We start from the raw sequence: 15,395 nt of genomic DNA, 5'->3' as shown, positions 1-15,395 counted from the left end.
TTCTGGGGTTGTGCACAAACTCAAATCACTTAAATCAGATGTAAATATTGTGGATCGCAAACTATTTTTATTCTGGATGTTAGATATTGAATCCTCATTTGCTTTTGTAATTTAGAAGAATTAGAGGCTATAGGCATAGTTTTGGTAAAACACTCAAAAGATTCAAATGAAGAATTAGACATGACTTAACATTACGAAAATATCATCTCATTTTTTAGTGGATATAACTTCCTTTAAAAAAGTAATTTTTAAATTTCAATTTAAGGAATAGAAAATACTAATAATTTTTTCCTAGGTGAAAGTTTTTAGGTTCAATTCTAGGACTCTTATTTGTCCATCAAGATGGAGTAATAACCCACTGTTTTGTTTTGTTTTTTTCCCCAGGCAATTGGGGTTAAGTCACTTGCCCAAGGTCACACAGCTAGTAAGTGTCAAGGGTCTGGTCTGAGGCTGGATTTGAACTCAGGTCCTCCTGACTCAGGGCCAGTGCTCTATCTGCTGCGCCACTTAGCTGCACCCCCTCATTGGTTTTTAATGATGGTTCATGAAACACCTAGAGTGTAATTTTGGGGCTACCATCCACAAAGCCTGTTTTGACTCCTTCTGTGGTTGAACTTCCTGGGGGGGAGTGGAGCGTGCGCTATGTCCCTGGTGCGTCAAACCTACCTTCCCATTCAACGTTTGGACTTGAAGAACGTCGACACTCTGGATCAAGTTGTTCTTGCCTCTGCCGCTCCTCCAGGAGAGCCGACTCATGCATGGCTTTAATGTGCCTCTGAAAAAGAGCATAGCCGCTTACAGGGGCACCGACGGGCACATTACAGGGGGCACAGGAGACCTGCAATGAGAATGGGGAAAATGGGCTAAGGAGTCTCCTTCAAGTGACCAATGTGGTACAAATGGGGCACAATCTCCACCCCGTGGAGTAGGTGGCAGAATTTTGTGAATCACTACTCAGAGCAATGTCCCCAAATTATTGCTTTAAAAAAAGGCAAAACCAAAAACTTGAATTTTGACAAGGATAAAAAAAAAATTAATACTAAATACTACCTTCAAAAATAAATACTAAAGACTGGAAAATACTGTGTCTACCAAATGGAGCTGAAGAATATGGAAATTTTTGCTCTAATAAGTCTCTTCCTTTTGATATCTGACATTTGGACAAGGGCTGAACCCGTAAAAGATGATATAATAAATATCAAAGGCCATCCCCATGAAGAAGCAACACACTAAAAAAGATCACGTTAAGAATTGCTCACAAAGTCACATCCAGAGGTTAAGGGAGAGAAGTGTGAAGGGCAGGGTTCTTCTCCTCTGAGGGTCCCCAGGTAGGGGCGGGGAGGCTGGGAATGCTGACCTGCAGACAGGTTTCACCAAGGATTACACGATAGCTATTTGCAACTATCTGAAGGGCTTTCATGTAAGAAGAGCCATTACATTTGCTCTGCATGGCCCAAGAGGGAAAAAATCTGGAGGGAGAGAGTAGGTTCCCCCTCAATGGAAGCCTTCGAGTAGAAGCTATATGACTACCTGCGGGTATGTCACAATGAGGACAGAATTCTGTCATTCTTCCTCTACCTGTTAAAGAGTTTCTGCCACTCTGACACCTTGACACTGTACACTGCAACGCCCCTTGACCCATAACCACACAACAAGAAAACACAAAACCTATGGGAATGAAAGAAGAAGACATTCTAGAATGGGTTTTCCTTTCTCACTACAATTAAAGTCCTTCAAATAAGAAATGGAAATTTAATATAATCTACTTCAAACCAGAGCTAGACAGCACTGAGGACTTACCATTGGTGGTATGACAGCTGCTCGATGGTGAAGCTGCTGGAGGTCCATTGCAGCTGGTTTTATGGGAGAAGAGACTAACACAGATCCAGAAGGGTTTAACAGTGAAGGCTTTGAATCCATAGAAAACATTCTGGAATCAGAAATAAAGAGCAGAGGAAAAGTTTGGAAAGGTTTATTCTCATTAAAGAAAAGCTTACAGCTATTTCCCTTATATTCATATTAATCTATACAATTTACCTGCGAGTTAATTAAAAGATGGGTCTTACGACATTATTATACATTGGTGCTTCCTCTTTTACAGAAAGTTATTTGGACTTATCCTAAATTTACACAAAAGGGGTTGAGAAGCAAACACCACTGTCTGGTGTAATGACGAGACAGCCTGGAAATCTAGGTATGGGTCTGCAGTGCAGCTTCATCACTGAAGGGTGACCTGGGGGATATCAGTGATCTAGCTCATGCCCATGACCAGACCCAAGCACATATCTGTCAGAGTTACTGGGGATTTTAGAAAAGAAAGTAACCAAGACAATTTTCATTTACAGTGTGTTAGAGAAATTCGGAATGATAAAAAAGGTGACAATAATCATGTACAACAGTATACAAACACAGACTTTTAAATAGTTAAGACTATATTTTCCATCAAAATTTCTTCTTTTCAATATTATATAAATAGGCGTTAACTACGAGGGTGATTCAGGTTCTAAAAAGTATATTGAGAGTGTAACGTCATATCATTAAAGGACAAGTGAATATACATATTTTTAAGAAACGTGGAATAATTTTTTTTAAATTAAAATAAGAAAAAGCCAAATTGTTAAAAGGAATTCTTGAATCCCTAAAGATTACTTCCATATTAAATTAATTTCAACTTATAAGCACCATTTTAAACACTGTTATAGTACAATGTTTAATCACCTCAAGGTAATTAAACTGTTCTTTTTGCAATTCCCCCTTTGTCCACTTGCTCCTAAATCTATTCAACTATGCTAGTACAGCTCCATTTCCACTTGGCAATCTTGGCCTACAGCTATTTTAACTCTATTCTCTAGTGCTCAGTGCACTTGTGCCTCACAAGCTCTCACAGTCTTGCCTTTTTGATTAGCACTGCCTTGTTGCCAAACACCCCTGCTGGAAGTTACAGGACCGTAGCAACTCTCCGCTGGTTACCTTCTCTCAACTGGTTCGTCACCATAGCAAACCAATCCTTTCGTTCTTCCCTAACAGGCATGCCCACACCTTCTCTCCTCAGATTGCTTCCATCCCTGTATTTCACAGCCTATCAGGGTGGTTCCTCCCCACTTCGGTCTGCTGCACAAACCAAGCTCTTCTTCTTCTTCTTCTTTTGCTTTCTGGTTAAGTGACTTGCCCAGGGTCACACAACTAGTAAGTGTCAAGTGTCTGAGGCTGGATTTGAACTCAGGTTCTCCTGACTCCAAGGCTGGAGCTCTATCCACTGCGCCACCTAAGCTCTTCTTTAAAGATGAGCTTGTATCAATGCCTTTACTCAGCCCTTAGCTCTCTCCTATCTCCTCCAGGGCCTCGCTCTTTCATCCACTCCTCTCTCTCCCTCCAAAATGTAATGTCTTCTTAATCAATAAGATTTCCTCTGAAGCTTATGACCATTTCTGGCTTTACCAGCCTTAAAAGACCTTCAACTGTCCCTAGAATCAACTTATTATCCTATATCTCTCCTAACTTGAAAAAAAAAGAGAGAGAGAAAACCTGCAGCCTCCACATTTTCTCCCTGACTTCTAAATCCTTTGCAGTTTAGCTCCTGACCTAATCATTTAGCTAAACAACAGCCTCTTAATTGTAAAATCTGAAGGACTTTTCTAAGTCCCTATCCCTTCTTGATTCCTCTGAAACATTTGATCAGACCTTCTCATTCTTTAATTTTTCTCACACTCTTCTCTCCTGGTTCTCCTCCTAGTCACTCAGTAAGTCAGCACATACTTATTAGGCACTTATTATATGCTATATGCTGTGCTAAATGCTGGAGTACAAGGGCAGAAATACGGTTCCTGCCTTCAAGAAGCTCACATTAGAATGAGAGAAAACATGCAAATAACTATGCATACATAAGATAAATTCTGGGTAAATGGAAAGTCATCTCAGAGCAAAGCTGCTAAAAGTGGAGAAGGGAAGAAAAGAAGGGTTGGGAAAGTCTCTTGCTGAACTTAGGATATGATCCCAGTCTTAAAAGAAGCCAGAGAAGTCAGGGCAGAGGTGAGGAGGAAGAACAAACCACGCATGAAGTCAGCCAGTGAGAAGGAAGCAAGTGGAGACGAGGGCAGTGTGTGAGGAAGGGCAAGAAGAGTTTACCTGGATTACCTGGACTGATGATTAGGGGCCTGAGAATGCACGAAGGGGCTAAGTTATGAAAGACTATAAATCCCAAACAGTGCTTTTATATCTGAGCAGGAAATATTAGAAAGCCACTGAAGTTTACTGAGTGACATGGCCAGACTTGTGCAGTTGCGGAAGGGATGGAGTCAAGTGAGAAGAAACTTGATGCAAACAGAAAGCAGTAGCTGTGATGTGGGTGTCAAAGGCAACAGGAGAGGTCAAGGGCAGGATCCGAGAAAAGGTCACCGGATTTGGAAACTGAGAGACTGGTAACTTCAGTGGGCAATTTTGGATGAATGGGGAAGTTGGGAGTCAAGTGACAGAAGGTTTAGGAGTAAGTCAGAGGAAAGGAAGTGGACGCTCTTCTGGTGGCCAGCTTTCTCCAGAGTTTAGCCCAGAAGGGGCAGAGACTGACCAAGGGCTAGCAGGGTAGGATCCAGGGAGGAAACAGACAACAGACATCGGTGTGGTCGGAGGCTCGAGAACAAGGAGAGAGACAGTAAAGATTAAAAAGAGAGTAGGGAAGGTAGAAGGGCAATCTTGTGGAGGAGAGAGGAAAGGGTGGGACTAGAAGGTTAAGGAGAAGCGTTCCCTTGTCATGTTAGACAGGGTAGAAGGAGAGATGTCAGAGATGTGAGAGGAGGAGGAGAGGAAGCCCTCAGTTGAACAGCCCCTGGGGGCAGGTGAGAGGGGTTGCTCTGGAAGGCTTCAGTTGGGAAGAAAAGGTTTAGATTAGCCGCTGAAATGAGTGTAAGAGTGAAAAGTTAGAGAAATGTAAAAGAAATGTGCAGCTGAAAGAAGGCCCCAGTTAAGATTCTGTACCATGCAGTAGTGATGGACTCAGTAAGCATGGCTTGGGGATTTTTGCCAGCTCACTTCAGTAGCATACAGATAGGAATGAATGAACAAATGAGGTAGGTGCTAAGTATAATGGAAGGTTGGGGCTTGACAAGGCAAGACTCATGACAGGATCAGGTTGGGGGGAGGAAGGGATTTGAGTGCAATGGACAAATGTAGAGCTGAATTGATTTGGGGGGGGGGGGGGGGGGTTGGAGCAGGTTAGCAGTGCAGGGGTGATGGCCTGTGAAAGAATCCCATCTGATCACGTTTCCTTCACAGGAAACGCATCTAAGTCCTACCCTATAAACAAGCACGTTTACAAGGCTTGGACCCACGCTTTTTCTCTTATCTCTGTACACAAGGTTGGCTGCCATCTCTATGGTGATGACTCTCAGACCTCTATCTCCTACCCTCATCATACTCCTGAGCTCCAGTTCCAGCGGCCCACTAGACATGTCTAACCATACCTCAAACTCACCACTGCCTCCCCCCAGCCCGTTCCCAAGTGTCCTGCCAGTGTCTACTGAGACGCTGTCACCCATCCAGCGACTGTGAAGTCAGGCACTAGTCCTTCCCTATTGATGCTCCTTCCCACACCTCTTCCTCCTTTGCACATTCACACAGCCTGTCCTCATCGCCCTCCTAGCGGGAGGACCACCCCAGCCTCTGGGCTTCACCCACTCCACCCAAATCCGTGGCCTTCATAACTGGCCTCAGGGGTTCTCTATGGCCCCCAGGACAAACAGCCTTCGAAGCCTCTCTCTGATCTGCCCCGCCCCGACTCTGTCAGGTTCATTGCTCATTCCTTCACCTCCACGCCCTCCTCGAAGTGGCAGCCAAAATAGTGGCTCTGCTGTTTTCCAGAACTTGGCATTCCATTTCCTGCTGCCCTGCCTCAAGCCCTTCCTTTCTCTCCTTCGCCTCCTTATGAGTCCAAGTTCATTCGAAGCTCACCTTACGTTAACATCTGTGCCTGCCTGCTTCCCCTACCCCACCCCCGACCCCAATACCTCCAGTTGTTGGTACTTCCTCATTCCTCGAGCTAGTGTGCTAATATTTGTCTCTGAAATAGTATATCATATTATTATATATTATGTAACCCATCTCCTCCCTGCTCCCCATGACCGAGCTCTGTGAAGGTCAGAAATTCTTTTATTCCGTCCATGTAACCTCAGCCCTTGGGCACAACACCTCATACCTCACAAGCACTTAATAAATGCTTGTTGGACAGGAACTAAGATCAGTTATCCAGCAGACCCCCATCCACTCTACCTTCTCTGTACGCCCAGCAGAGAGGCTGCCCGGCCCTAACACCCCCTTAGCAGGCCCTCTCTCACCTCTGCCTCTCAGGAGGTTCTCCATCCACATCTTCATCTGCACTACAGGTAGCACTGGAGTCATTGTCAGATCGAGACTCGGGCCTCAGGGCACTGGAAGTTTGGGCTAAGGCAAAGCTCACATCCTCCGGCTCAGGCTTTTCTGTGGGTCTTTCCAAGTCCCTTTCTTTGGCCTCACTCTCTGCTTTCACCTGAACGCTCTCTGGCAGCCTCATCTCTGTGTCAGCAGGTTCTGCTCTGGTTTGCCCAGAGACCCCAACAAGTGGCTGAGCATCAGCAGGGTGGCTTTCACGGTCAGTCTCCATGGGCTCCCCATGTTCTTCACTGACTTCCTCTTTTACCTGAGCTTCCACAGCTTCCTGTCCTGCTACTGGCTTTGCACTTGGAATGGCAGATGCGGGTGATGCGGTGGGGTCACCTGTGGTGGATTCCAGTTCTGCTGGGGCCTCACTGGCTAACCCAGGAGTGGCATTTTCAGCAGGGTCCTCACCTGGCTTGGCACCTTCATCTGGGGAGGGAGAAGGTGCACTCTCTGTATCAGAGCTATTTTCAGCACCTGAAAGATAAGGATAGAGTCCACACATTCAGGAATTAACAAGGGTCTAGTGTCCAGTCTAACTGGCAGCGATTTGGAAAAAAGAACCTTTTACTAGCTTGGAGGGGTGAAGGATGGAACTCAAAGTTAGCAGTTTATACTCGATAATTAAACAGCCCTTTTACCCTACAGGAAATTTTCCCAAAAAAATCCTTTTGCAATCTTTCTGAAAAGCTGTCATTGAAAATTTAAAAGGATTCCATGGTTTTCATCCACTTCAAATTAGGATCGCCTTTCTAAATACTGATGCATATTAGAAAAATACATATGAAAATGAAACTTCATAAAAGGAAAAAAAAATATTGTAACATGGACTTCAAGGAATGAGTTCTAGTCTCTTGTTTACTGTAATAATTTCAGATTTTTTTTTTCACCTGAACCTGTGATCTTGTTGGTGTGGGGAATTTCACAAAGTAGACACTCCTTTTTCTGATATTCAGTCTTTGAGAAATGTCAAGGAGCATGAAGGCATGAAGGTTCCTGGTCAAAACGCCAGAGGCACAAGTGGTGTCAAGGTCCTTCTTGCTCCATGCTGGCTCTCCTGCTCCACTGACCCTAATTCAAATGACATTTTTCTAAAGTATTGAGCATTAGCTTAAGAAAGGACTACAACATCCAAACAAGGAAAATCTCTGTTCCAAAGAAGCTACCTTACACCATGATGAAAAGGTCAGGGCCTGACTTGACATTCAAGTCTCATGGTACTTTACTAGTGGATGCAAAGCCTAGAAGGAGCTATGTGTAAATGTCTATGCCAGAAGTTGCTAAGTCTCCAAAGTATAACAAGACACGCTATTATGGGAGAAAAGATTCATACAGAAACAACCATAATACAAAGGAAAACATTAATTTGATCGATAAATGTTTATTAAGTACCTTCTATGTGCCAACACCGTGCTGTGCTAAAAACATGGTAAATGCTATAGGAAAATTAATAAGTACTACTGGGACAGAGAAAAAAATGAAAGAATTTTTTTCCTTCTCTTTCTTTTTTTCTTTTTTGCTGAGACAGTGTGAGAATGCTTTCTAGAGAAAATGGAATTTGCGTCTTGAAGGACAGCATTTCTATAAAGGGAGGAGATTCTAGGCAGATACAACATAGTGAAGGAGGGCATAGAGCTGGGAGAGTCTGGGATGCAGGAAAATGGTTGGAGGTGGGCGTGTAGCTTTGGACAGGACATGACCGCAGATTTCTGAGCAGGGAAATGACATTTTGATGACATAATAAGCCTGTTGGAAGGATTATGCTCTGAGGAGGGCAAGAGAAGAGATGTAACACACACCTGTTCATCCCCCTCCCCCTGAGGTCTAAGGGGGTTCCTCTTAGAACTTGCACAGGATTTTGTACGTCTCATGGATCAGCTAACATGCTCAACCCTATATTCTAGTTATTACGAGAAAGTACAATCTCTTTGCTGCATCTTGTTATATTACTGTCTATTCCACACTCTACTTATTTGTGATTTACTGTATAGTACTGAGTGTGTATCATTCATCTAGCTAGAATATAAGCTCCTGAAGGCTAAGAACCAAGTCTTACTGATCTTTATATACCTACCAGAAGTAGCTGATAAAGAGTTGTTACCCATAGGATTATGATTAACAGTGAGCCATTCGTGAAAGAGAGGTGACACTTGGAGAATAGATGAGCTGATTAATGGAGAATGTTAGAAAGAAAAGAAGGCTCTGAGACAGAAAAAGGGCTGGGGGAGAGACCAGAAGAGTCCAAACAGACTGAAGCAAATAAGAGAGGGAAATTTCCTCCCACAGGCTACGCTGCCTACTCTTCTTTCCCTAAATGGACTCCTTCAGAGATGCCTTTCGTTCTTATTGCCCCTATGCCAAGGTGCTTCTCAAATACACATCTTAGGCACCAGTATCCAACCTCAACTTTTAGTCTCAAATATTGAACTGCCTATACAATACCTCTGTTTGAACGTTGCCTCAAACTCAACCTGTTGTCATCAAGTATCTACTGAACAATTATTATAACTGAAGGCACTGTGTCAAGTGCTTAGGAAAAAGAAAGAAAGAAATCTAAGCTAGGGATCCCATGATGAAGAAACCTATGGCAGGCTGAGGAGATAAGACATCCTCCTAGGAAATATGAGGACTACAAGGCAGTTATCTCCTGAGCACCGACATGAAGGAACAGGCAGTGACTGGCACAGGGGTGCAGAAGGGACATGGGGAGGCCTACAAGAAGCTAAACGTGGAAATAAGAATCAGACTCAAAGACAGAAGGAACCTTCAAGCTTCTTTAGACTAATGGTGCACCCCAGGTAGGAATGCAAAGCCTCCCTGAAAATGTGGCCAGTGATTTCAACCCAGTCCCTGAGACAGTCCTGCACTAAGAACTGCATCTTCCATGAGCCAGTCCTTCAAATGCTCAAAGGCAAATGTATTATTCCCTCCATTTCTATCTCCTTGTCTTCTTCATGGCCAGGCCAAGCCCTACATCCCTTCCATGAAATCTTCTGAGTATTCCAGATTCAATTCATCATTAAGTAGCTACTGTGTGCAGGGAGCTAGAGGATGTAGAAAGTTCGAAGAAGACACAGTCCTGCCCTCACGGAGCTTCCAATTTAAGAGCTCAACCTCCTCTGAACTACTGCTGCATTGATACTTGCTAAAGGACACTGTTGAGGGATAAAAATCATCTAGCAAATAGAAAAGATCAATGCTATCACAGACACCAACTTTTTATTTTCTTGACATCAGAGTGACAAAGCATTTTTACAAAGAGAACCATTCCTACATTGCCCCTGCAAAATTTTCAGAATCACCCAGCATTCACAATGGCAGCAACGAAAGGCCTCTTGCTGTGGAAATGCAATTACAACGATTTCCTTTATGAAGCTATTCCCAAATGACTTAGCCAATTAAATAAACTTGGAGTTCTGGAAACAACAGTAGCAAAAACCACCCCTCATACGTTCAGGTATCTCCAGCTACCTTCGCTGTCTTCTGGATTTTCTTCTTCATTGGAAGCTTCAATATCTTCATCCTCCTGAGCAGAGACAGTAGAAGCGATGCTTTCACACTGGGATACATCTCGTTCCTCACGGGGCCTTCTTGAAGACTAAATAAAAATAAAGTGAGTTAAGGATCTGCAAGACTACAAAAGCAGGAAACAGAACTGCTTATCCGAACCAGTATTAAGAGGCACAAATAATAAGCACCAGATGAGGGTCTACACAAGGCATGTGTAATCAGTGTACAGTATGGCACATTTGAAATGACTGATGGCAGTGGAAGGAGATCAGAAATGGAGACAGAAGAGACCTGGATTCCAATCTGGCTTCAAGCACTTCAAAGCTGTGAGGCCATGGCCAAGGCACCAAATTCTCCTAAGCTTCAATGTCCTGGTCCATCAAAGACGGAAAATATGCTTTTAGTACCTACCTCATGGAGCTGTCGTGAGGATGCAATGAAAGCACTTTGTAAAAATAAAGCCATTAACACATCACTCTGATGAAGCGTTACAACTGGTAGCTAGTGATGCAGTAGACAGAGCACAGGGCCTGAAGTCAGGAAGCCTGAATATTAATCAAATCTAGCCTCAGACACTCACTTCTGTGTTACCTTGGGCTTTTGCTTGCCTCACCTTCCTCATCCGTAAAATGGGGCTAATATCAGCACCTACTTCCCAGGGTTAAGACCAAATGAGTTAATAATTGTAAAGCATTTGCAAACCTTAAAGCGCTACCTAAATGCTAGATTTAAAAACACAAAGCAGGCAGGGTTCTTGTATATGATGCTCCAGAGCCCAGAAACACAACCAAAAGTCACTGCCCTCTATTCTTAGATTTATCAGCATTCTGCCCAAATGAAAATGTAATCCAAAGTGTTCTTACAAGCAAGTCAATGTCCTTCCTCTTTTCTTGCATAGGGCAAAAATTAAAGTAAAGATAAACTTTTTTCCCCCAACACCGGTGATGTCTTTTATAGACAGCATCTCATTTTTGGCTTTCCTGCATTCCTCCTATTTTAATGCACTGTGGGACAGAAATCTTGTCAGATTTTCCAGGTATTATACCAAGCTGGAAAGGTTTTAAAAATGGGATAGACAATGTACTCTGTGTTTGCTGCCCAGGGAGAAGGCAATAGTCAGCGATGAAATCACACATTATGAAATATTTCCTGCTACTAATAACCCTTAACCTACTTCTTTATCTACCTTTATTGAATAGGCCCCATTTCTGCTTCCAATCTCTATGGTCAGCTCTGCCACAGAGCAATGGGACACGTGGCCGTCTCGGCCCAACTAATCACAAGTCCACTTGGGAGCATTTTTCAACACTACTTTTGTATAAATGCACACACCTGAATTCCAGGAATCCCCCTCTGCATGCACCTGCAGGCATTTCTCTTCCACAGTGTGTTAATGAGGACTGCTTTAGCTCTGATATATGAGGAGAAAGATGCTGGAGCAGCAAGTAACTCTTCTTCTCATTTACATGAAAGCAAAGACCCTGCTGGTCTGTAACTCTAGAACCATGGTTCCTTCAGATACACCTGAGTCTTTAAGCATAGATACCCCTGGGCACCCCCTCTGTAACAGACACAGATATAACACCTGCTGCCCCTCTCTCCCCTAAGTGGAGAAAGGCCCACTCAGACATGTGTTTACCCCCAAACACCACCCATGTGTATAAATGTATACCCAGTACTCAGACATAACCTGTATGCATGCATGTATGTATGTATGTACATGTAAAGAGGTTAACAGCATGAGGCACACAGTAAGTGTTTAATAAATGCTAGTTTCTTGATTGATGCACATATAGATTAGACATCCATGCAAACAATAGTAATTTACCCACTCATGTTCCTCTGCTCTCCAGCCCCTAATACATACCCTACTCCCACCACCACAGAGGTGTACCCCACACACACACACACACACACACACACACATCATATGATCACAGATCAAGAGTTGGAGGGGACACACAGACCACCCAATACAACTCCTTCATTTTACAGATGAGAAAACTGAGGCCCAAATTCACAGAGGTAGTAAATGGCAGTGCCAGGATTTGAACTCTGGACTTTTGACTCCAATTCCCCTGTGCTTCAGCATGCTGCCTCCTGTACTGACAATTATGACCAAGTATACATACAAACACTCACGGAGACACCCCTATCAACCCACCCACAATGGCACAAGCATTTTTAGTTTCAGTTCAGTTTAGCTCATCTTTGCTGAATGCTTACTGTGTTGTTCACCACTCTATGAGGCCACGAAGGCAAAAACAGGAGAGGTGCATTTGTTGAAGACACACACACGCGTGCACACACACATGTGTATATGCGTATATGGGCAAAGTTGATTCTTCCCAGGGTAGTGGGATAACAATGCTGGACCTGATTCAAGAGACCGGGGTTTAAAACACGGCTCTCACAATTGCCGGCCATGGGATCGTGACCACATGAGTCACTCCTCCTTTCTCTGAGGTTCAGTTCTGTCCCATGTCCTCTCCCCACAACAGACAACTGAATGAGATCACAACTCGCCCTGACGTCTATCTTCCAGTCAACAAGCTGTGGCAGTGGAGGCCCTCTTAAGAGAGAAGCTGAGGTGGCCCTGTAGTCCATGCTGCTGTCCTTGCCTCGACCCACTAAGTGCATATGGTAACCACGATCAAAGCAGCGTTTTAGCACAGGCATGCACCTGGCCCGAACAAGCCATGGCCTTCACCCTGAGAGCTGCCCGTCCTCACCTTCTGCTTGTGCTGCTGCAGGAGGTTGTCCAGATTATGGCGCCTTTTGTAGTTGAAGTAAAAGTTTTTACACTGAGCTTCGCTTTTTGTCCCCACCATTTTGGCGATCGCCGCCCAGTTCCGACCATGTTCAACTAAGCCTGTGTAAAAGAGAGGGAGAAGAAAGGCACATGGAGCCCATGACTTGTCGATAAGAGGCCGTCCTACAGGAGCAGTGTCACCCATGATACAGGGTTCGTTTCCAACCCATTCTGCTGACACGACCACCATGATTCTTTTGTGTTGCCACGAGATGAGGGGTCAACGGGAAGAAAGGCTTATAATGATACTAATTACCGGTTTTTCCTACCACCTCTACCTTCTGTAGGAAATGCCTAAGCCTGGGGTGGTTATGCTGGCTATGTGTACAAAGCACAAAGTCAGGAATGTTGCCAGGGATGATGGGTGGAGGTGCTGGGTGGTTGATCAGAACGTCGTAAAAGGGGTCTTCGCAGGAAGCTGTTATTATTTCAAGCAGTGGAGACTCTTTCCAAAACAGATCCAACCTTAAATTTCAAAGCTAAGTATAAATTAATGTAAAATGACCCCTTTACACCACAGCTCCCATTGTATTTGCATGGCTAATGAGTTTTCAAACATAAATACTGTGAAGCTCAAGTTTATGGTGAAACAGAGGATGAAGAGTCTTAAAACCTATGCTGTGTCACTGCTTGATAAAAGGGGCTTATATGACTAATACACAGTACAACAGGATAATATTGAAATACCAAGCAGATGTATGCAGCCAATAAAAACTTCCCATACATATCCCCCAAGCTTTCCAGCTTACTGAAAAACTAGGTCTAGGGAGGAAACCCTTCAGGATGTTAGAAAGCTGCCGCTCCTACCCACAGTCCAAGAACCAAGTTGCTCTAAGCCTGGGCCACCACTCGGGACTGCACAAACTGATACAGCCAGAAGCTCACTGATTCCTGATCCCCTTCCCTCCACTGACAATCTACAATTCATCCTCTAGAAATCTTCTGTCTGTATTTATTTGCATGCTTTTCCTCCATTAAACTATGAGCTCCTTGAGAACAGGCAACGGTTTTTGCCTTTCTTTATATTCCAAGGGCTAAGTACTAAGGCGCTTACAAGAGCTTGTTGACTAAAAAATATTTCCCATAAGGAAACTCAGAGTTTAAAAAGGAACCCAAATTAGGATTAGGACATTAAATCAGACCCTGGATTTAGGAACAAATATCCTATTTTCTTTAATGGATCATCCCCAAGTCCAGGGAGACTGATAATGTTATATTTTTGTTCTTTCTTTTATTCATTCAATGAAAGAAGCCTTGAGCTTCCTAAAGGCATTCCTGCTCCTCCCTTCCCCCACCCCAAGGTATTCTACTTTGGTCTTCTCTACACTGAATTCCTTCGCCATTAAAAACAAAAATCATCTGCCTCACAAGGACACCAAAGTGTCCTCTCCTCAAATGCCTTCCCTCTAGCTCTTTTGCCCAACCAATCCTACAGGAAGGTGTAGTCTGGGGAAGACTCTAGGCCTTAAGTCTCTGAAAGGCTCCTCCTGCCTGAGAAAAGGGACGAGAAGCAGTGTATGAAAGATGCCACGAAACCAAGCCAGGCTGGACTGGCTGCCTCGAAAAGTCATGGATGGCCCCCAACCAGAGGGCTTCAAACAAAGCTTGGATGATGATTTTTCTACAGTTCAGAGGGAATGATTTTTGGGTAGAGGTTGGATTTTCTGCACTGTTCACATCTGTCCTTCCCTTTAACGCGTGTACTCTCAGTAACCACCACGTGGGGGATGGGATGTAAGTATTTAAATCTGGATGCCACCGGTCCTTTTTTTTTTTCCCTGTGTGGGCTGGGGAACAGCTGAACAATCTGTTTAGGTGAGACCAGTAAACTGGAAGAGGCCAATGGGATTCTGAGCTCCTGAAAAGTAGCGGATAACTGAAATGTGCATAGCCATCAAAGCTCATTTCTCTCCTCTCCCTGGATTCTCTACGTTGGCAATCTTATCCACTCTTCTCCATAGCTTCCATGAACATCTTTCTGTAAATGACTCCCAAAGCCGTACCCTTAGCCACTCCCTAGAGTTCTCAATTCCCAATTGCCTGCTGATTATGTTCACAGGCTACCTCTAGTGGAATGCTTAAACTTGGCGGCTGAGTTACGAGTGTTCATAATTAACTTTCACAGCTCCTTCCTCCTCTTCACCTTGCTTCTTCTTTAACTGTCTGACTTGTCCTCCTACCACCACTAAGCTCAAAGCTCCAGAATCACCCTTGATGACTTCCTATTCCTCACTTTCCACAATCTTGTCAGACAGGTTTCTAAAACCCCAGCCAGCCTTTGCACTTTCTTGCTTTTCTCCTCCTCACTACAATGGATCTTTGCTTCAACTCTTGTCTACTCGAACCTAGACATTATATTAACATCCTCACTAGTCTTCCATCCTTTAAACTGTTGCTTGGTCCATCTTCCTGATGTTCTGTTATGAACATCAAACATCTTCTGTGGTGCCTGAATGCCTCCTGGGAAAAATATGAACTCCTTCACCTTGCATCTGGAGGTCTCCACAATCTGGCTCCAGCCTACCTTTCCGGCCTCATTCATACTATCATGTTCTTCATGTACTTTACATTCTAGCCAAACTGGAGTACGATTCATCCTTAGTTTCTGTTCTGTCCTTCCCCCATCTTTCTGCACTTGCTCCCAATGTTTTCTGTACCTGGAACTGAT

The 15,395-nt window shown here is 43.9% G+C and overlaps 1 protein-coding gene across 10 annotated transcripts in view; it reads right to left on the bottom strand.

Moving 5' to 3' along the window:
• The window catches only part of NCOR1 (nuclear receptor corepressor 1), a 184,524-nt gene that overhangs the window by 48,218 nt on the left and 120,911 nt on the right, over positions 1–15,395 (bottom strand). For 9 of the 10 annotated variants that reach the window (XM_027861867.1, XM_027861868.1, XM_027861871.1 and 6 more), the window contains 5 exons: positions 12,648–12,787; positions 9,877–10,003; positions 6,327–6,882; positions 1,801–1,930; positions 667–838 (listed from right to left, as the gene is read on the bottom strand). In XM_027861867.1, the coding sequence (XP_027717668.1) occupies positions 667–838; positions 1,801–1,930; positions 6,327–6,882; positions 9,877–10,003; positions 12,648–12,787 (1,125 nt within the window). The remainder of the gene's footprint in view (positions 1–666; positions 839–1,800; positions 1,931–6,326; positions 6,883–9,876; positions 10,004–12,647; positions 12,788–15,395) is intronic. The other variant, XM_027861873.1, reaches the window with a different exon arrangement.

The sequence above is a fragment of the Vombatus ursinus genome, unplaced genomic scaffold (genome assembly GCF_900497805.2).
Source record: "Vombatus ursinus unplaced genomic scaffold, bare-nosed wombat genome assembly UNPS02014768.1, whole genome shotgun sequence".
Classification (NCBI taxonomy): domain Eukaryota; kingdom Metazoa; phylum Chordata; class Mammalia; order Diprotodontia; family Vombatidae; genus Vombatus; species Vombatus ursinus.
The sequence above is the reverse complement of the archived record's forward strand: the minus strand, read 5'-3'. Positions and strand labels throughout refer to the sequence as shown.